A 19,935-nucleotide genomic window follows, 5' to 3' on the forward strand; every position below is an offset into this window, starting at 1 on the left:
GCTGTCCGCATCGTCGTCGGTGCTGGCGGAGTGCGTAAACGCGCGACAAATATATAACGACGAACCGTGTGTGCGTGCGCGCTCCACAGGACAGAGTTCTCTTTGTCTGGCGACGCGCGACCGCGGACCTGAGTGAGCTGTAGCATATTTTACTACCTGGAACCGCGATCGTGCTCAGCTCTCACGTGTAAAGTGTATTTGTAAACTCTTGCGGTGCTTTCGTTGTGTGTTTTGTCGATTGTTCCGTCCCAGGAACAGTCCGTAGTCGTGTGTAGTGTGTTCGTTTATTGCGCGGTAACAATGCCTGGGAACTGGCCATCGATCCGCTCGATCGAGGAATCGTTTGCAACCCTCATTCTACCCACCGGCGATGTGATCGACGAGCTGCGCCATCTAATCGACCAGTGCGACATCTACCGTTACGAGGCAATCCTGTTAACGCCCTACCTGGTTTCCTTCGCCGATCTTTTTGGGCGCAAGATCACCGACGATCAGCAGCTCAAGTAAGTAGTGGTTCGTGTGTGTGCGTGCGTGTTTTGTCTGCAAAAAATCAATTAATAACCCAACCGATGCTTCCTGCCGGCGACGCTCACAAGGCTCTGGGATGCGTCGGTCGGGCGTGTTCATCGAAAACCAGTTTATGCTGCCAAAGGGTGCACTAACGCAAACCCAATTCCGTTTTCAATGATCGGTCGCAGCCCTCGATCGCCGTTCCATTCCATTCCATTCCATCGTTGCTCAATAATGGTGGTTCGACGAAAGGGTTCGGGTTCTCTTTAGCTGAAACCGGGCGCAGAGTGCTGGCACAGTTATTATGCTTCCTTGGGCATTCCTTGTCAACTTTTTGTGCCATTCTGAAAACAAGCCCAAAGCACATACTTTCGCGTTTTCCATTGCCTTTCCGTGGACCGAAGGTGATAACGAACGAACACAGCGATGTAGCGATGGCGGTACGCTAATCTGCGAAGGCTCCGTCCGTGTGTCGGTCGAATATATGGCGGTTGTAATGGTGAAATGGGTATCTGGCTCGATGGGGCGGGTGTTGTTACGCTCGCGACGTATGTGCGGGCGTACTCAATCAGCATTGCTTATCAAATGAGTAGATATTTGAAGCGAGATTCTAATTCCACTCCGGTTCTCTTGCTCCCCCCGCAAACAGTGACTTCTTCAAGCAACTTAACGAGACCGCCCTCTCTGACGAGGAATTTGCGCCGAAAATGGCATTCGTGCTGGCGTCGCAGCAGCTGGGTGCCCACACGCCGCACGAAACGAAAGTGCGCAATGCCATGATCGAGACGCTGCAGCATAACTTCGTCACATTCCAGCAGCAGGAGGAGAAGGACACGCAGCGGTTCTACAACTCGCTCACGCTCCTGGGCGAGTACTATCACCGGAAAAAGATCGGCTACGGGCAGCGCATCAACATACTCGGCCATGCGCTCCTGTCGATGCTCACGTCCGAGCTGGAGGCCGAAACGAACAAGGCTTGCAAGCAGCAGCCCCCCTACTTCATCAATACAGCATTCGCCAAGCTAATAGCGACCCAGATGAACCTGAACGTTGACGTAATGAAGGAGGACCACCCCAAAGAGATCAAAGAACTCACGCTAATGATTCGCCGGTGTTTGATCACCGTACCGAACCTGAGCAAGTACACGAAAGCCTACCTGCTGATGGCTATCGATATGTATCATTCCAACCTGACTACAGATTTAGTGGACAATCTGTACGACAAGTATATCGACAAGGAAGGAAACGGAGAGTCGGAAATCGTCCCAATCGTTGAAGAATCTTCCGAACCAGCTTCGGAACGGAAGAGTAAGAAATCCCGTTCGAAAGATCGCAAGGAACGGAAGGAACGGAAGGAACGTAAACCGGTAGCGAAAGAGTCCCGGGAATCTACCGACCCCGACGGTAGCAGCCGGAGTGGACGCTCGGAGCGATCTGTAGTAGCGGAAAGTGTCACCGAGGAACCGACCCAGAATACGCTGCCTTCTGATTTCGATCTTGACAAGTACATTGCGAAGTACTGCCCCACAGTGTACGAACAGATTTCCCCGGTTGCCGAGCGGAAAAGTAAAAACTCTCGATCGAAAGAACGCAAAGAGAAGAAAACGTCCTCGTCGAGGTCGAAGAAATCGGCTCACTCCAAGGAGGAGCACTCTACCGACAAGGAAAACAAACGGCGCCCTTCGTCGAGGACTGACGATTCGTCTCCAACCCGCAACCGGCATCACCGGCAAAACGGCGAAGGTGAACGGAGCACGGAACCAGCGAACAGCCCGCCAACATCACCGAGTAAGAAAAGTTCTCCACAAACAACGAGAACCATTACGATCAGCGAACGATCGCCGACGAGGGAGGGCGGATCGGACAAGCTGGCCCAGTTGCCGAAAATTACCATCACGACGACGGTGGCGACGACTTCGCCACCGGAGAAACAGTCCGACAGCGGGCTAACGTCACCACGGGGGGTACTTGTCGCGTCAGCGAAGCAACCCAAAAGCCCGACGCGTGATCGCCCTGCTCGACGCACCATTCTCGATCAGCAGGAAGACGTTCCGACGAAGGCGAAGGGCAGAAGCAGTTTGAAATCGGAATCCCGAAAATCAGATCGACACAGAAGGAGCAGCGAAACGCAGCCATCGGGCGGCGGTGGGACCTGTGGCAAAAATGTACTGAAACAGCACGGCAACAGTACGAACACGACGGCAGCTTCGAAGCACAAGGCGGGACGGGACACGGACACCAAGAAGGACAGAAGCGGATCGAAGCAGGAATCGGACGTTTCAGCGAAGGCCCACGGGGTAGCCACTCCGCCGCCGCAAGGTAGTGACGTTGAGCAGGAAGACAGTAGCACGAAAGGGCAGGAACATTGCGATCCGAGCACGGAGAAAGTCTCCTGGTACGATTTGATGATGGAAGATGAATCGCCGCAGAAGCCGAATGCACGCACGGAATCGCACCCCACCGTGCCTGACCAGCGAGTGACTCCATTGTAAGAAAAACAAGAGGCAGCGTTCCACTTTTCTCTACTCATCGTGAGCTTGGATCAGAGCATATATTTGTTGCTAACCCATCTGCCGTTTTTAATAACCTTCCATACACGATCTCTTAGTTTAGCGTGTGCATCGTGTGTGCATCGGTAGCTAGGCAACGAGCGCGTAGCCGGCAGGGTAAGGACGAAAAAGATGCCACGAAGCTGGCTCACAAAAGAATATTGTATTGTAGTTACTTTTAAATAAAACGACGCAAATGTTTCATTTGTGAGATTTGTTTTTGCTAAGAGGGGTTTTGTGTTGGTTTCTTTCGACGCCTTTTAACAACATTTCTCGTTTAATCCGCTGTAATGCGTGCGTGAGTGAGTGTGTGTTCATTAGCTCTAGATTAGTTAACATGTTTAGCAACTAGTAAGGAAACAATCCGCAACATCCAGCTGGGTAGAAGCTCAGCAGGCGCGCGCGTGTCCGTTGTTGGGAAGATGAAGCGAATGAGCTTGAATCGCAATGAAAGACTAAACATCTTGCATAAGCTTCAAATGTTTAAAAGTGTTCATTATCTTCTGTCGTTTCTGATTTACTGATTGATGGTACGGTGTCTATGAAATTTACGATAACGCAAAACATTCACCCCAATGACTCTGTCATTCGTTTTGTCAAACCACAAGTCTATTGTTTCCGGAGCGAGGAAAACAAATCTTGCTCCGGTTTTCCCGCCTCAGGCCGCGCGAAAGGCATTGACTAAACAGTGGCGCTTAGTTTTGCGCACGGCTTTTCCTCGATTTCGTTCGTTAAAGTGAATGTTTTGCAGTATCAAATGCGTTTCATTCGCGCGCTTCGTATACAGCAGTTCGGCAAACGGAATAATCGTGAGAAAATTTCTCGCCAGAGCATGCTTTGGTGCGATTTGGCGAATTCGATTTCTTTCGACTGTCACTCCAATCATTTAAATAATGCTCTTTTGCGCCGGGGGCCTACAAATTCTGCTTCTTACCATCTGAGTGGGCTTTGTGTTATGTTGGCTAGAATTATAAATGTACATCGAACAGAAACTAAACGTTAAAGTTATTAATATTCGACCTATTCCTTCTCAACTCGTATTGCACTCGAAACAACACGCCAACTCGCCAGTACTCTACGCAGCCGATTGGCTTTAAACTTATCATCGAAAACACGTAAAAAAACAAAAAGAAGAGATGAATAAGGGGTTGAAAAAAGTTAACCAAAATGCAAACCAAAAATGCCGTGTGAATGAAAGAGAAAATTGCTAAATTATTGCTTGCCTACTCTCCCTGTCCGTTGCCCTGTAAGAGTGTTTTTGATTATTCAATTACTTTCACTACGTAAACTTGGTACGAATAGTATTGGCTGGTAGGAGAAGGTTTTCGGTAAAAGGTTTTTTCACCTCTGCACAACTATCTTTCCTCAATTGAACACATTAGCCGCTGGTTGAGCCACACTTTTAGCTATCTAATCGATCTTGCGGGTTTAAGTCTGAGTCGGAACTTTGATCACGTGCCTTTGCTATAATCCTCTGGCTATTTCAACCATTCTTATCGACAAGATGGGGTCCATTAGTGGAAGTGGAAAGAGAAAACCGAACAAAAATAGTACAAAGATAAGCAATAAAATATGATCTACAGCGGATGAACGGTAAGATAAATATGGTAGTAGTACGGTACGATATGTCTCCCGGGCGTGTGGCCACAAAACATAGAAAATATAAATACATCGTCGTCTCCACCAACAAATGTAAACGATGAATGAGAGACACATAATATACATAACGCAACAGTTCACATTAAATTCCATCCTTCGTTTTGCTTTTTTCTAGAAGAACTGAAACCCGCTACGCGCCCGATGCTGTGCCGGCTGCTGCCGTTGCAAGGCCAACGTCTTTTCCTGCTATAGCAAATTGTTTATCTGGCCCATCTGGAAATAGGAGACAAATTCATACTTGGTATGGTGTGGAGGGGCACAATCGGCCAGTTCCTTACCAAAGACCTCCGATGGGCCTCCTTTTCCATCACAACCTGCGTCTGTTGGGGTGAAAATTTCAACACCGCAGCTATCACCTTCACCAGCGTGCTATTGTTACCGGTTACGCTTCCGCTGAGGTACTGCAAGATAGTAAAGGAGGTGAGTAAATTGAAAAAAACAGGATGGGCCAATTTCGCCACAAACCTGGAATAGAATGTTTCGTAAGTACTCGAACTCGGTGTTGGCGGCAATGCCTTCATTGTGATGCAGCGATACCTGGTCAAACGAAAGAAAGGATCAACAATCAGATCACTCGCGGTGCGGGGTGATGATGTTTCTTACCAAAGTTTCATCCAACTGTCGCGACAACTTGTCGTTGGCCAGCTTGAGCCGCTCGTTCGATTGCTCCAGTATCAGATAGTTTTCACACTTTTGCTCCAAAAACAGGTTCCGGTTCGAGACGTCCTGTACTTCGTGCATGATCTTTTTCAGCTTGTTCTCCAGCTCTTCCTTTTTGTTCCGCAGTTCATCGTACGCCGGTTGTTCCGCTGCCAATGGTGTTTCCACTTTGGCCACTGCGGCCGGTTCGACTCGCTTCAGCTGCTCGATTTCCGCTTCAAACCGGCGGACAGATTGCTCGGTTTCACGTTTGAATTCCTGTAACCGTGTTCGTAGCCCTTCGTTCTCGGTGACCAATCGATGCCGTTCCTCGGAGGACGCTTCTTCGGCCTTCCGCAGCCGATCGCGCAGCTTCTGCTCTTCGTCGATCTTTTCCTCGTCGAGCCGCAACTTCTCCGCGATCGCACCATTCAGTTCGCTTTTTAGTTCATCCAGATCGCGGACATAGTTTGCGTTTTCCAACCTCAACTCCTGCACCGCTGCCAGTTCGCTTCGTATCCGCTCCACTTCCTTCGCCCGTTCCTCGGTCTCTTCTCGCAGCGTTCGAAGCGTTTCGTTGGCCACATCCCGTTCGGAGGTAGCTTCGGCCAGTTTCTCTTTCAGCTCGCTCTGGGCCGTTTCCAATGTTTGCTTCTCGCCCGTTAACCGCTCGGTCAGGGCTTCCAGTTCCGCGCGATTACGCTCTTCGAGCTCCTGGATCCGTTCCCGGTGTTCGCGGTCCTGCTTTTGTTCCTTTGCCACGAACTCGTTGATTAGCTTCGTGATCTCCTGGTCGCGCTCCTCGAGCATCGATTCCGTTTGGCTCTGCTTGGTTCGCCCAGCGGCCAGTTCGGTTTCCTTCCCCGTTAACTTTCCTTTCACTTCCTGTACCTCGCCCTGGAGCTGCTTGGTCAGCGTGTTGAGGTATTCGTTTTCGATCTTCACCTCCTCGTAGCTAGCGAGACGCTTCTCGAGATCGGTCGCATTGCGACCGAGTGATTGCTTCTCGCGGGCCAATTCTTCCATTTGCCGCTGCAGCGCATCGTTCTGGTCCATCAGTCTTCGTTTGTCGCTTTCGAGTAGCACCTTCAGTTCGTTGTGCTTCCCCTTTAGATAATCGTTCTCGGTCCGCAGCTTCGCCAGTTCTTCCTCGAGGCACTTGTTCGTATCGAGAACGCAGAGTTTTTCCTTTTCCTTCGCTTCAAGAGCATCCTGAAGCGAGCGGTGCTGGTGATCGAGCAGCTCCTTCTCATTGAACAGTTTCGCATGATCACCGCTGCACTGGCCCAGCTGATCGGTGACCGTCTTAACCTGCTCCTGCAGCTGCTCACAGCGCTCCCGCTCCTCTCGTAAGCGCCTTTCCTCGTCCTTCATAGACTGGTTCAATTTCTTCAGTTCCTCCACGGTCCGTCGGCTGCTCTCCTCGAGTAAACAGTTCTTCTCGGCCAGTTGCGAATTTTCGCACTCCACCTCGTGCAGTTTAGTTTCATGTTCCTTCACCTTTGCCTGCAGCTTCCCAAGCGTGTCCTTTTCAAGCTTCAAGCGTGCCTCGCAGTGATCGCGCTGCAATCGCTCGATCTTCTCCTCGAGCGTCTGCTTTTCGTCCAGTATTTTGGAATGTGCCTCTTTCACGTCCTTCAGCTGCTCCTCTAGACGACCGATCTCCTGCAGGATGTTGGTGACCTGTGCCTTCAGCTCCGTCTTTTCACGTATCTCCCGCTCAAGCGTCTTTTCTAGGTCTTTCTTTTCGCCGCGGATCGTTTCGATCTTTGTCCGCAAATTTACACCCTCCACCACCAGGTCGGTTTTTTCGCGATGAACACCGTCCAGCTTCTCCACCAGTTCGTCGCGCTCCTCGGACAGTCGACGGTTTTCCTCCGACTTTAGCTCTAGCACATGGTTGAGATCGCGAGTCGTTTCAAGCAGCTTCTCCTCGGCGGTCGCCATCGATGCACGCATCGATTCCTGCAACGATCGCAGGGCTTCCGATTCCGAGTTCTCGTTGATGATCTTCAGATTGCGCACCTCGTCCGATAGTGTCTGTTTTTGGCTGGCCAGCTGCTTCAGTTCCTGGCGGCACTGCTTCAACTCGCCCGAGAGCCCATCGTTGGCCGCACGTAATACGTTCTTTTCGTCGGTTAACTTTTTGAACTTTGCGTTCACCTTCTCGAGCTTCTCCTTGAACTGATCGAGCTGTTCGGACAACTCGTTGTTGCGCTCAAACACCTCCTTCAGACTGACCTCGTTGCTCTTTCGATCTCGATCGTGTAGCTCCTTTGCCGCGTCCAGTGCTTGCGTCAGCTCGAGTAACTTCTCCTGGTCCAACGATTGTGCTTTGCGGCACGCTGCCAGTTCGTCTTCGGCATGTTGCAGCTTCTGGTGGAGTGCTTCGCGCCGCAGTTCGACTTGCGAAGAATGCTGCTGCTCTAATCGTTCGATTTCCTTCTCACGTTCCCGCAGCAAACTCTCCGTTTCGCTTATCTTTTGCTCTAAATCGTCTCGTTCGGATTGCACCGTGGAGAGTCGTTCTTCCTTTTCCGTCAGTCGCGCTTCGATGGTGCCGATTCTTTCAAGTGACGACATCTCACTTTGTTTCGCTTCCTCGAGTTGCTGCGTAAGAGAATCGATTTCCAACGAACGGTCCAGCGAGTCATGGGCCGTCTGCTCGAGGTCTTTTATCCTTGCGGCCAACGAATCACGTTCTTGCGCAAGTGTTGCCGTCTTTGCCTCTATTTCGCTCGCCTTTTTCTGTAGCTCACTCTTCTCGTAGTCGAGGGTCAGGTTTGTGGCCTTCAGTTGCTGCTTGTCCTTCTCCAGCTCCATGATCGTGCGCTCGAAATCGATAAATTTCGACTCCAACTTATTCTTCTGTTCATTGCACGTGCTCAAAGTACTTTCCAGTTCTTTCACCCTGGCCGCAACCTTGCGAACTTCGAATAACTCTTTCCCTAGTCCGTCCTTCTCCAGTAGGGTTTGTTTCATGTTCTTTTCGAACGCAGTCAACTGTTCCTTCAGCTTGCGCACTTCGGCCTCTTTCGCTTCCAGCTCCGAGTGGATGGCCATCTTGTTTTCTGCGATCGTGATCGTGTGCTCTTCTTCGCGCTTCTTCAGTTCGCTCACCTCCAGATTGAGCACTGCCTTTTGGCGCAGCTCATCGTTAAGCTTCGACTCGAGCGCCTTGATGCGATCTTCTAGTGGCCCTGTGTCCCGTAGCGAGTCTTCTGCCCCGAGCGAGATTAGATCGGACTCCGTGCCGTTCGAACTGCCACTATGGTCACCGACAAGCTCCAGCTTGGAACGCAGGGTTTTGACCACACACTGCAGCTCGTCGATCTCCATGCGAAGGGCAGAATCCAGATGGGCCTTGGCTTGCTGCTCCAGCACGCACTGTTCCCTCAGTTCGCTCATCCGCCGCAGCGCTTTGTCTTGTGTTTCGCCCAGCACTGCTCGCGCTTTGGTGTTGTCCTTTTCCAGCTCGCGATATCGACGCGCCAGTTCCGTGTACCGCTCTCGGTATTTCTGGTACCGATCGAGTGCCTTTTTGTACGCCTGAAACAGCTTGTCCTTGCTCACGAGGTCCAACTGGTTTGGACTGTTGCCTACCGAACCGGCCACTGATTCGGTTTCGCTCGCCGACACATCCACATCCGTTTCGAGATGATAGATAGCGGGGGAATCGTATGCTGGCAGTCGAAACGAAACATCGCTGGCCATCGAAGAATTGGACAAGCGACGGACGCGTTGCAGCGACGCGGAACCCACGGTTGAGTTCGGTGTTCCTGTGGCGCCTGTTGAGGGTGATGTGCCATTGTTAAGGCTCGAACTCGACATTACGGAGCTACTGCCGGAAGTGTTGTTGGCCTGCGACGTTTGCATAACCGGCGTGATGGAGTTTCCCTTCAGCGGAGAGTTTTGCGGAGTATCTAAAACGAAAGTAAGATTAATGGAAGTGTTGCAGGTCGTAGCCGATGGTGCATAATCAAAATACCATCTTCTGTAATGCTAAAAAAGTTTTCGCTCCCAGAGACTTCGGAGGTAGTTGATGATGCTGAGCTAACGGCAGCCTGTGGAAAGAAGGAAAAGGTTTACAAATCATCCACACAACAGACTTCATTATAAGATCGTTCGAGGAAATTCAAAATTGGTAGTCAGGCCATAGCAGGCTGTGCAAGTTAATAGTCGACCAGAGCTCGAACCACATTGCTTTTGTCTTATCCAATGTGCAAATCATCGTTACCCATAAGCCAGTCGCCCTTTTTATTATAGGATACAAACGAGATCCGAAGAGCTAAGTAGGCCTTCGTGCGCCCTGGAGAAGAGGAGCGCAGATTAAAGGCGAAAAGGCTGCAGGCCTGAATGCTTAAGTAATTCGAAGACGTCAGCTCATTAGAAAGTAATTTGTTTCTTCGCCCGTTAGCATAGGCTAATGTCAACAACGAGCTGTTGGTCTCGGACAGGGCGTCAGGGTGCTCCTCCTCCTCCGCTATGCAGGAGCATAAACCCACACAAATGCAGCGGACCATTGCTCCGTGTATCGGATCAGCAGAGCAGAGTGTGAGAATTTTAATGAACCGTCGACCCCAATGGGGGGCTCTCTCGATCTAAAGCTCTGCGAACGGATGATTACGAAAGCTGGACACAAAAACACACACATACACGTTTCTGCTGCATCGTAGTAGCCGCCGCTGCTCACCTGAAATCCTTTGGAGATCTGCTCGAACCGTTGAGGGGACTGTTTTACCTCCTCGGCAATTTTATCCTTCAGCTTCTTGAACATCTCGGTCACGGATCACGTCCGTGGGACTCGATACCGTGTGGGTGTGTTGCAAATACCGTCGTTGGGGCGGGAGACACTTGCCCCTCTCGTAACGCCGCACAGAGCGAAGAAGATGCAGGAGTGGCACTTGCAGCTCCCGATTATATTCCGCGAATCTGCGGTCTGCACAGATTGTCGATGGTCCCCCCTGTGTACCGATTACATTGCACCACCGTTCGAGACCGTGGGCCAGCGTCAAGAGGCCACCGAGAGCAGCGAAAAGCCCCGTCGTTCGGGCGGAACGTAGCGTATTTTGGTTACACTTTTCCCGTTCGGCTGCGGACCGATCGTGACCGAGGGAAGATAAAACTACGTGTAAGAAAATTTTCTCACTTTCTACAATTGTCAGACGAGCCCTCTCCAGTGACAGTTCGCAGTCGGTGCGTGTCAAAATGAGGCCCATTTAGCAGGGATGGTATTCCATGCAAAATAAAAAGGGAATTGATAAAAGGCTAGCGATTGGGACGAAAATTTGAGCTGCAAAATTAACATTGTTTTTACTTGCTTATTCCGTTCGTGTTGACTCTACGTTGCGAAGCTAGCTCGCACAACCCTGGCTCGGGCGAAATCGTGCTGTCAGCGCCCAGCCCTGGACCAGCGAAAGGTGGCGAAAAGGAAAAACTCCGCATCGCTTCAACGGGACGTCCATTGCTGGTGTCGTGCGGTATTTATTTTGCAAAATTGGCTGAATTAATTTACCTCGAAGTGGATAAAAAGATCGAAAAAGTGAAGCGCTAGTGTTACGGCACAAAGTGAGTATACAGTTACGGCATGGAGTGATGAATTAATGGGTGAAAAGTCGGTTTGCAAAATGCGGCTTGCGCCTGCACCGGGTGCGGAGTGAGCGTGTGTAATCATGGCGGCCGACCACTGCCAGTCCGTCGCAACCGCGCAGCAATTTCGGTGCCTCTTTTACGCCCGCTTTTAGTGATGTGATGAATGTTTGTGTTTCCTTTTTGCGATAGATCTTTTCAAAATGGCCCTACCGCCATATATGATACCGCCCAACCAATGGGCGGCTCATATGATGGCTCAGCAGCAAGTGTTTGCGGTGCAGCAGGCCCAAGCACAGGCTCAGGCCCAGCAGCAGCAGCAACAGCAGCAGCAGCAACAACAACAACAGGCAGCCCACATGCACGCCCAGCAGCTGGCCGCAACGCAGATGCAGCTGCCCCCGATGGGTCATCTTCCGCCGGTGCCTCCAAAGCCCGACCTTGTGCTGACAGAGGAAAAGTTGCAGGAAAAAGGTTCCACAATGACCGAAATCGTTCGGAAGAACATGAAATGTAATGTTTGGTTTCTTTGTCTGCAGCTCAAAAATGGCAACAGTTGCAGTCGAAACGCTTCGCGGAGAAGCGCAAGTTTGGGTTTGTGGATGCACAGAAGGAGGACATGCCGCCGGAGCACATCCGGAAGATTATTCGCGATCATGGTGACATGACGAGTCGGAAGTATCGGCACGACAAGCGTGTCTACCTGGGAGCGCTCAAGTATATGCCGCACGCGGTGATGAAGCTCCTCGAGAACATGCCGATGCCCTGGGAACAGATCCGGGATGTGCCGGTTCTCTACCACATTACCGGTGCGATCACGTTCGTGAATGAAATTCCATGGGTGATCGAACCGCTCTACATCGCCCAATGGGGCACCATGTGGATCATGATGAGGCGCGAGAAGCGCGATCGACGGCACTTTAAGCGCATGCGGTTTCCTCCGTTCGACGACGAAGAACCACCGCTCGATTACGCCGATAACGTGCTGGATGTGGAACCGCTGGAAGCGATCCAGATAGATCTGGATGGAGAAGAAGATTCCAGTGTGTACGACTGGTTCTACGAGCATCGACCACTGATTGGGTCGCCGCACGTGAATGGATCGACGTACCGCAAGTGGAATCTAACGCTGCCACAGATGGCCACACTGTACCGGTTGGGTAATCAGCTGCTGACCGATTTGGTGGACGATAACTTCTTCTATCTGTTCGATCCGAAGAGTTTTTTCACCGCCAAGGCGCTCAATATGGCGATCCCGGGTGGGCCAAAGTTTGAACCACTGATCAAGGATCATAATGTTGGGTAAGTTGTGGAGCGAGTTTCACGGTAGAAAAAGACGTCATAACGAATCGCGCTTTGATTTGCAGTGATGAAGATTGGAACGAGTTCAACGACATCAACAAAATTATTATCCGGCAACCGATACGGACGGAGTATCGCATTGCATTCCCCTATCTGTACAACAATATGCCTCACTTTGTCCATCTTTCCTGGTAAGTCAATTCCTTTCTGTACTCCACTTGTTCCCCAATCCATCGGCTTCACTCACGATCGCGATCGTAATCCAACAGTCTGTTACGATTTTCGTTTGCACGATGGTAGAGCAATAAGTCTGTAGGATTTGTTTTACTACTTCGAAAGCGTTTTGATCAGTTTCTTCCTGGAAACTATTGTGGCACAAATGTTGGTAGTTTTACTGGAGCAGTGCAAAACGATCGCTAAAGTCCACAAACATTAACAAGCAACCGCAAAGGTTTATAAAAAAAATGCCAACTGGCCGTCCACTAGTGTCATAGTTTTGTTAAAATAGTCGCGCCCGACTTGTTCCAGGTACCATGCACCGAACGTAGTGTTTATCAAAACCGAAGATCCTGATCTACCTGCATTCTACTTCGATCCGCTGATCAACCCGATCGCTCACCGTCACGCAGTGAAATCGGTAGACGTGCTGTTCGATGAGGACGAAGATTTTACGCTCCCGGAAGAGGTGCAACCGTTCTTGCAGGACACTCCGCTCTACACGGACAACACGGCGAACGGCATTTCGTTGCTGTGGGCTCCGCGGCCCTTCAACATGCGCTCCGGGCGGTGCCGTCGTGCGATCGACATTCCGCTCGTCAAAACGTGGTACAAAGAGCACTGTCCGCCGGGTCATCCGGTGAAGGTTCGCGTTAGCTACCAAAAGCTGCTCAAGTATTACGTGCTCAACGCGCTCAAGCACCGCAAACCGAAGCCTCAGAAGAAGCGCTACCTGTTCCGGTCGTTCAAAGCGACCAAATTCTTCCAAACGACCACACTGGACTGGGTTGAGGCCGGTCTGCAGGTGTGTCGCCAGGGTTACAACATGCTGAACTTGTTGATTCACCGGAAGAACCTCAACTATCTGCATTTGGATTACAACTTCAACCTGAAGCCGGTGAAAACCCTCACCACGAAGGAGCGCAAAAAGTCCCGGTTCGGCAATGCGTTCCACTTGTGTCGTGAGATTTTGCGGCTGACGAAGCTGATTATCGACTCGCACGTGCAGTATCGGCTGAACAACGTTGACGCGTTCCAGTTGGCCGATGGGCTGCAGTACATTTTTGCACACGTCGGTCAGCTGACGGGCATGTACCGGTACAAGTACAAGCTGATGAGACAGATCCGAATGTGCAAGGATTTGAAGCATCTCATCTACTACCGCTTCAATACGGTACGGGCATTTGTGTGGACTTGGCCAGTGGCATGATTTTATTAATTTTTCCTCTCTTCTCAACAGGGACCCGTGGGAAAGGGCCCCGGCTGCGGGTTCTGGGCACCTGGGTGGCGCGTGTGGCTGTTCTTCATGCGCGGCATTACGCCACTTCTCGAGCGCTGGTTGGGCAATCTGTTGTCGCGTCAGTTCGAGGGCCGTCACTCAAAGGGTGTCGCCAAGACAGTCACGAAACAGCGCGTTGAGTCACACTTCGATCTTGAGTTGCGTGCCTCCGTAATGCACGACATCGTGGACATGATGCCGGAGGGCATCAAGCAAAACAAAGCCCGTACCATTCTGCAGCATTTGTCCGAAGCGTGGCGCTGCTGGAAGGCAAACATTCCGTGGAAGGTACCGGGTCTGCCGATCCCGATCGAGAACATGATCCTGCGGTACGTGAAGATGAAGGCCGACTGGTGGACAAACACGGCCCACTACAACCGCGAGCGTATCCGGCGGGGTGCGACCGTCGACAAGACGGTTTGTAAGAAAAATCTGGGTCGCCTCACGCGTCTCTACCTCAAGGCGGAACAGGAACGGCAGCATAACTACCTGAAGGACGGCCCGTACATTTCACCGGAGGAAGCAGTTGCCATCTACACGACCACCGTGCACTGGTTGGAGTCGCGTCGCTTCGCACCGATCCCGTTCCCTCCGCTTTCGTACAAACACGACACGAAGCTACTCATTCTGGCGCTCGAGCGGCTGAAGGAAGCGTACAGTGTCAAATCACGCCTGAACCAGAGTCAGCGTGAGGAACTCGGTTTGATTGAACAAGCGTACGATAATCCGCACGAAGCATTGTCGCGCATCAAGCGTCATCTGCTGACGCAGCGTGCATTTAAGGAGGTCAGAGAGGAATCAAGCCTTTTTTGATGGTCATTAAATTAATGAAGATTGTTTATCTTTTCAGACCGGTATCGAATTTATGGACCTATACAGCCACCTGATTCCGGTGTACGACGTGGAGCCCCTGGAGAAGATCACCGATGCGTACCTCGATCAGTATCTGTGGTACGAGGCGGACAAGCGACGCCTGTTCCCGCCATGGATTAAGCCAAGTGACACCGAACCACCGCCGCTGCTCGTCTACAAATGGTGTCAAGGTGGGTCCGGTGTATACGGGTTTTCAGTGGGTGGGAAAAGCTCTACAGGTCCACAGGCACATCGAGTGGGCACTTTGCCGGTGTGTGATTTGTGACAATGAGATTTTCAGTTGAAGTTCATCCCCTTGTTGCAAACCTCACGCTGGCGGTGACTCCGAAACACAGCGATCCAACTGCAAAGTGAATGTAGAGTAAAGTGCAAGTGTTTTTCGGCGGAATTCACCACTTTCGTAGAATAATTTTTGTATTCTTTCCATCATCCAACCTTTCGCCAGGTATCAACAATCTGCAGGAAGTGTGGGACGTGTCGGAGGGTGAATGTAACGTTCTGCTGGAGTCGCGCTTCGAAAAGCTGTACGAGAAGATCGACTTGACGCTGCTGAATCGTCTGCTGCGTTTGATCGTCGATCACAACATTGCCGATTACATGACGGCCAAGAACAACGTGGTGATCAACTACAAGGACATGAACCACACGAACAGCTACGGCATCATCCGTGGGTTGCAGTTTGCATCGTTCATCGCTCAGTACTACGGGCTGGTGCTGGATCTGCTGGTACTCGGGTTGCAGCGCGCTAGCGAAATGGCCGGTCCACCGCAGATGCCGAACGATTTCCTCACGTTCCAGGATGTGGCAACGGAAGCGTGCCATCCGATCCGCCTGTACTGTCGGTACGTCGATCGGATTCACATCTTTTTCCGCTTCACCGCCGAAGAGGCACGCGATCTGATCCAACGCTATCTGACCGAGCACCCGGATCCAAACAACGAAAATATCGTGGGGTACAATAACAAAAAGTGCTGGCCACGTGATGCTCGCATGCGGTTGATGAAACACGACGTTAACCTGGGGCGTGCCGTGTTCTGGGACATCAAGAACCGTCTGCCCCGATCGGTCACGACCGTCCAGTGGGACAACACGTTCGTGTCGGTCTACTCGAAGGACAATCCGAACCTGCTGTTCAACATGTGCGGATTCGAGTGCCGAATTCTGCCCAAGTGTCGCACGCAGAACGAAGAATTTACTCACCGCGATGGAGTGTGGAACTTACAGAACGAAGTCACCAAGGAACGCACGGCCCAGTGCTTCCTGCGGGTGGATGATGAATCGCTCAGTCGGTTCCACAATCGTGTTCGCCAAATCCTGATGGCATCGGGCTCGACGACGTTCACAAAGATCGTCAACAAGTGGAACACGGCCCTGATCGGCTTGATGACGTACTTCCGGGAGGCGGTAGTGAACACGCAGGAGTTGCTCGATCTGCTGGTGAAGTGCGAAAACAAGATTCAGACGCGTATCAAGATTGGGTTGAACTCGAAAATGCCTTCCCGTTTCCCGCCGGTCGTCTTCTACACTCCGAAGGAACTCGGAGGGCTCGGAATGTTGAGCATGGGCCATGTGCTGATTCCTCAGTCGGATCTGCGTTGGTCGAAACAGACGGACGTGGGCATTACTCACTTCCGGTCCGGCATGTCCCACGACGAGGACCAGCTGATCCCCAATCTGTACCGCTACATCCAGCCGTGGGAGAGTGAGTTTATCGATTCGCAGCGCGTTTGGGCCGAATATGCGCTGAAGCGTCAGGAAGCGAACGCTCAGAATCGCCGCCTCACGCTGGAGGACCTGGAAGATAGCTGGGATCGTGGTATTCCGCGTATCAACACGCTGTTCCAGAAGGATCGTCACACGCTGGCGTACGACAAGGGTTGGCGCATTCGGACGGAATTCAAGCAGTACCAAGTGTTGAAGCAGAACCCCTTCTGGTGGACACACCAGCGGCACGACGGTAAGCTGTGGAATCTGAACAACTACCGCACGGACATGATTCAGGCCCTCGGTGGTGTCGAGGGAATCCTCGAGCACACGCTGTTCAAGGGCACGTACTTCCCCACCTGGGAGGGTTTGTTCTGGGAGAAGGCATCCGGATTTGAGGAGTCGATGAAGTACAAGAAGCTCACCAACGCACAGCGCTCCGGTTTGAACCAGATCCCCAACCGTCGCTTCACGCTCTGGTGGTCACCGACGATCAATCGTGCCAACGTGTACGTCGGTTTCCAGGTGCAACTCGATCTGACCGGTATTTTCATGCACGGCAAAATCCCGACCCTGAAGATTTCGCTGATCCAGATTTTCCGTGCGCATTTGTGGCAAAAGATTCACGAATCGATCGTGATGGACTTGTGCCAGGTGTTCGATCAGGAACTGGACGCGCTCGAGATCGAAACGGTGCAGAAGGAAACGATTCATCCGCGAAAGTCGTACAAAATGAACTCGTCGTGCGCCGACATTCTGCTGTTCCCGGCGTACAAGTGGAACGTGTCACGGCCCTCGCTGCTCGCGGACACGAAGGATACGATGGACAATACGACGACGCAAAAGTTTTGGCTTGATGTGCAGCTCCGCTGGGGTGACTACGATTCGCACGACATCGAACGGTACGCGAGGGCCAAGTTTCTCGATTATACCACCGACAACATGTCGATCTATCCGTCCCCAACCGGGGTGCTGATCGCGATCGATCTCGCGTACAATCTGCACAGCGCGTACGGCAACTGGTTCCCGGGCTGTAAGCCGCTGATTCAGCAGGCAATGGCAAAGATTATGAAGGCCAATCCGGCGTTGTACGTGTTGCGGGAGCGCATCCGTAAGGCGCTGCAGCTGTACAGTTCGGAACCGACCGAACCGTACCTGAGCTCGCAGAACTATGGTGAGCTGTTCTCGAACCAGATCATCTGGTTCGTGGACGACACGAATGTGTACCGTGTGACGATTCACAAGACGTTCGAGGGAAATTTGACCACGAAACCGATCAATGGTGCGATCTTCATCTTCAATCCGCGCACCGGGCAGCTGTTCTTGAAGATTATCCACACGTCCGTGTGGGCCGGACAGAAACGTTTGGGCCAGCTGGCCAAGTGGAAAACGGCTGAGGAAGTAGCCGCTCTCATTCGATCGCTGCCGGTGGAAGAGCAACCGAAGCAGATCATTGTCACGCGCAAGGGAATGTTGGATCCCCTGGAGGTGCACTTGCTCGACTTCCCCAACATTGTCATCAAGGGTTCGGAGCTTCAGCTGCCCTTCCAGGCGTGTCTGAAGGTGGAAAAGTTTGGCGACCTCATTCTGAAGGCCACCGAACCGCAGATGGTTCTGTTCAACTTGTACGACGATTGGCTGAAAACGATCTCGTCCTACACGGCGTTCTCGCGTCTGATATTGATCCTTCGGGCGCTCCACGTCAACACCGAGCGCACCAAGGTGATCCTGAAGCCGGACAAGACTACCATCACCGAGGCGCACCACATCTGGCCAACGCTGAGCGATGAAGAGTGGATCAAGGTGGAGGTGCAGCTGAAGGATCTTATTCTGGCCGATTACGGCAAGAAGAACAACGTGAACGTGGCGTCCCTGACGCAGTCGGAAATCCGTGACATCATTCTGGGTATGGAAATTTCGGCCCCCTCGGCCCAGCGTCAGCAGATTGCGGAAATCGAGAAGCAAACGAAGGAACAATCGCAGCTGACGGCGACCACCACTCGCACGACCAACAAGCACGGTGACGAAATCATCACGTCCACGACGAGCAACTACGAAACGACCACGTTCAGCTCGAAGACGGAGTGGCGCGTGCGGGCAATTTCGGCCACCAATCTGCACCTCCGCACGAACCACATCTACGTCAGCTCCGATGACATCAAGGAGACGGGCTACACGTACATTCTGCCGAAGAATGTGCTGAAGAAGTTTGTCACCATCTCCGATCTGCGCGCGCAGATCGCTGGCTACCTGTATGGGGTCAGTCCACCCGACAATCCGCAGGTGAAGGAGATCCGCTGCATCGTTATGCCCCCGCAGTGGGGTACGCATCAGCAGATTAACCTCCCGAACGCCCTACCCGCCCACCAGTATCTGAAGGACATGGAACCCCTCGGTTGGATCCACACGCAGCCGAATGAGTTGCCACAACTGTCGCCGCAGGACATTACGACGCACGCCCGCGTCATGTCGGACAACCCCACGTGGGACGGCGAGAAGACGATCATTATCACGTGCTCGTTCACACCCGGTTCGTGCTCGCTCACGGCCTACAAGCTGACCCCGTCCGGGTACGAGTGGGGTCACAAGAACACAGACAAGGGCAACAACCCGAAGGGCTACCTGCCGTCGCACTACGAGCGTGTGCAGATGCTGCTGTCGAACAAGTTTCTCGGTTTCTTCATGGTGCCGGGCCAGGGCAGCTGGAACTACAACTTCATGGGCGTGCGGCACGATCCGAATATGAAGTACGAGCTGCAGCTGGCCAACCCGAAGGAGTTTTATCACGAAATTCATCGACCGTCACACTTCCTGCTGTTCTCCAGTCTAGAGGAAGCGGGCGACGGTAACGGGGCCGATCGGGAGGACATGTTTGGCTGAACAGGGCATTGCCGAGTCTCTCTTAGATTTTTAATGGCTTTCATTTTGCATACACGTTGTACGAGAGGTAGATTACCGATGCAAGGACACTGACTGGAGACTCATTTGCTGTAACCAGTACACCGTAAAGACATAAATAAAAAGATTGTCTCCTTTTCTCGATACTTAATGTTTGGTGTGATGTGAAACACGATAGGATTAATCAATTAATTAAGTTTCTTTCCGAAAGCAATCGCTGGGGTGTTGTCGCTCGACCGCCCAAGCCGTTTCAAAGTCACCCTCTTTCGTAATGATTACCCTTCGCATTGCCAACGCACGTGCTACGAATAGGAATCCCTTCCGTAGGGGTGCTAAAAATTTGCAAAGGACAATCTTCCTCTGTCCCGTGGACAATTTCGCGCTTGCGCAGCAATTGGTAAACATTCCCTTGCCGGCTGCCGGCAGCCATGCAGGATCCTCCCGACGGTGGCATCCCTCTTGATGAGTCACCATAGCAACGAGATAAATAAGCGGTGGATGATGGACGGTTTGGAAGGAAAAATCATCTAGTTCACATCGTCCGCGAAGTTTAGGTCACATTTAGCCAACATTCTCCGAAAACGTGTAAGTTTTATAATATTTAATACGGTGTGTACATTTCTGGTAACAGTAGGAACGGAGGATAATCGCTTTTGAATCGGTTTACAGGATGAAGTAGCATTCGGCATTCAATTTGAACTAGTGTTTAGAAAATAA

At 51.8% G+C, this 19,935-nt stretch overlaps 3 protein-coding genes across 4 annotated transcripts; 2 read left to right on the top strand and 1 right to left on the bottom strand.

The window, feature by feature from the left end:
• The first annotated feature begins 97 nt into the window (after window positions 1–97).
• Window positions 98–3,257, top strand: LOC131205937 (micronuclear linker histone polyprotein). Its single transcript, XM_058198257.1, has 2 exons — window positions 98–503; window positions 1,160–3,257. The coding sequence occupies exons 1-2, from the start codon at window positions 301–303 to the stop codon at window positions 3,000–3,002; spliced, it is 2,046 nt and encodes a 681-aa protein (XP_058054240.1). The 5' UTR covers window positions 98–300; the 3' UTR covers window positions 3,003–3,257.
• On the bottom strand, window positions 2,945–10,134 carry LOC131205936 (myosin-10). 2 transcript variants are annotated; one of them, XM_058198256.1, is made up of 6 exons: window positions 10,051–10,134; window positions 9,346–9,421; window positions 5,322–9,280; window positions 5,184–5,255; window positions 4,997–5,119; window positions 2,945–4,922 (listed from the first exon to the last, which is right to left on the bottom strand). In XM_058198256.1, the coding sequence occupies exons 1-6, from the start codon at window positions 10,132–10,134 to the stop codon at window positions 4,905–4,907; spliced, it is 4,332 nt and encodes a 1,443-aa protein (XP_058054239.1). In that variant the 3' UTR covers window positions 2,945–4,904. The 2 variants fall into 2 exon arrangements, with proteins under 2 accessions (XP_058054239.1, XP_058054238.1); XM_058198255.1 differs by having other exon boundaries at window positions 2,945–4,931.
• A 656-nt stretch (window positions 10,135–10,790) lies between these two features.
• Window positions 10,791–19,352, top strand: LOC131206074 (pre-mRNA-processing-splicing factor 8). Its single transcript, XM_058198463.1, has 8 exons — window positions 10,791–10,925; window positions 11,139–11,420; window positions 11,486–12,248; window positions 12,314–12,439; window positions 12,777–13,638; window positions 13,705–14,529; window positions 14,594–14,786; window positions 15,062–19,352. Exons 2-8 carry the CDS (start codon window positions 11,150–11,152, stop codon window positions 19,198–19,200), a joined length of 7,179 nt encoding a protein of 2,392 aa, XP_058054446.1. The 5' UTR covers window positions 10,791–10,925; window positions 11,139–11,149; the 3' UTR covers window positions 19,201–19,352.
• The last annotated feature ends 583 nt before the right edge of the window (window positions 19,353–19,935 follow it).

Source organism: Anopheles bellator, chromosome 1 (assembly GCF_943735745.2).
Source record: "Anopheles bellator chromosome 1, idAnoBellAS_SP24_06.2, whole genome shotgun sequence".
Lineage (NCBI taxonomy): Eukaryota > Metazoa > Arthropoda > Insecta > Diptera > Culicidae > Anopheles > Anopheles bellator.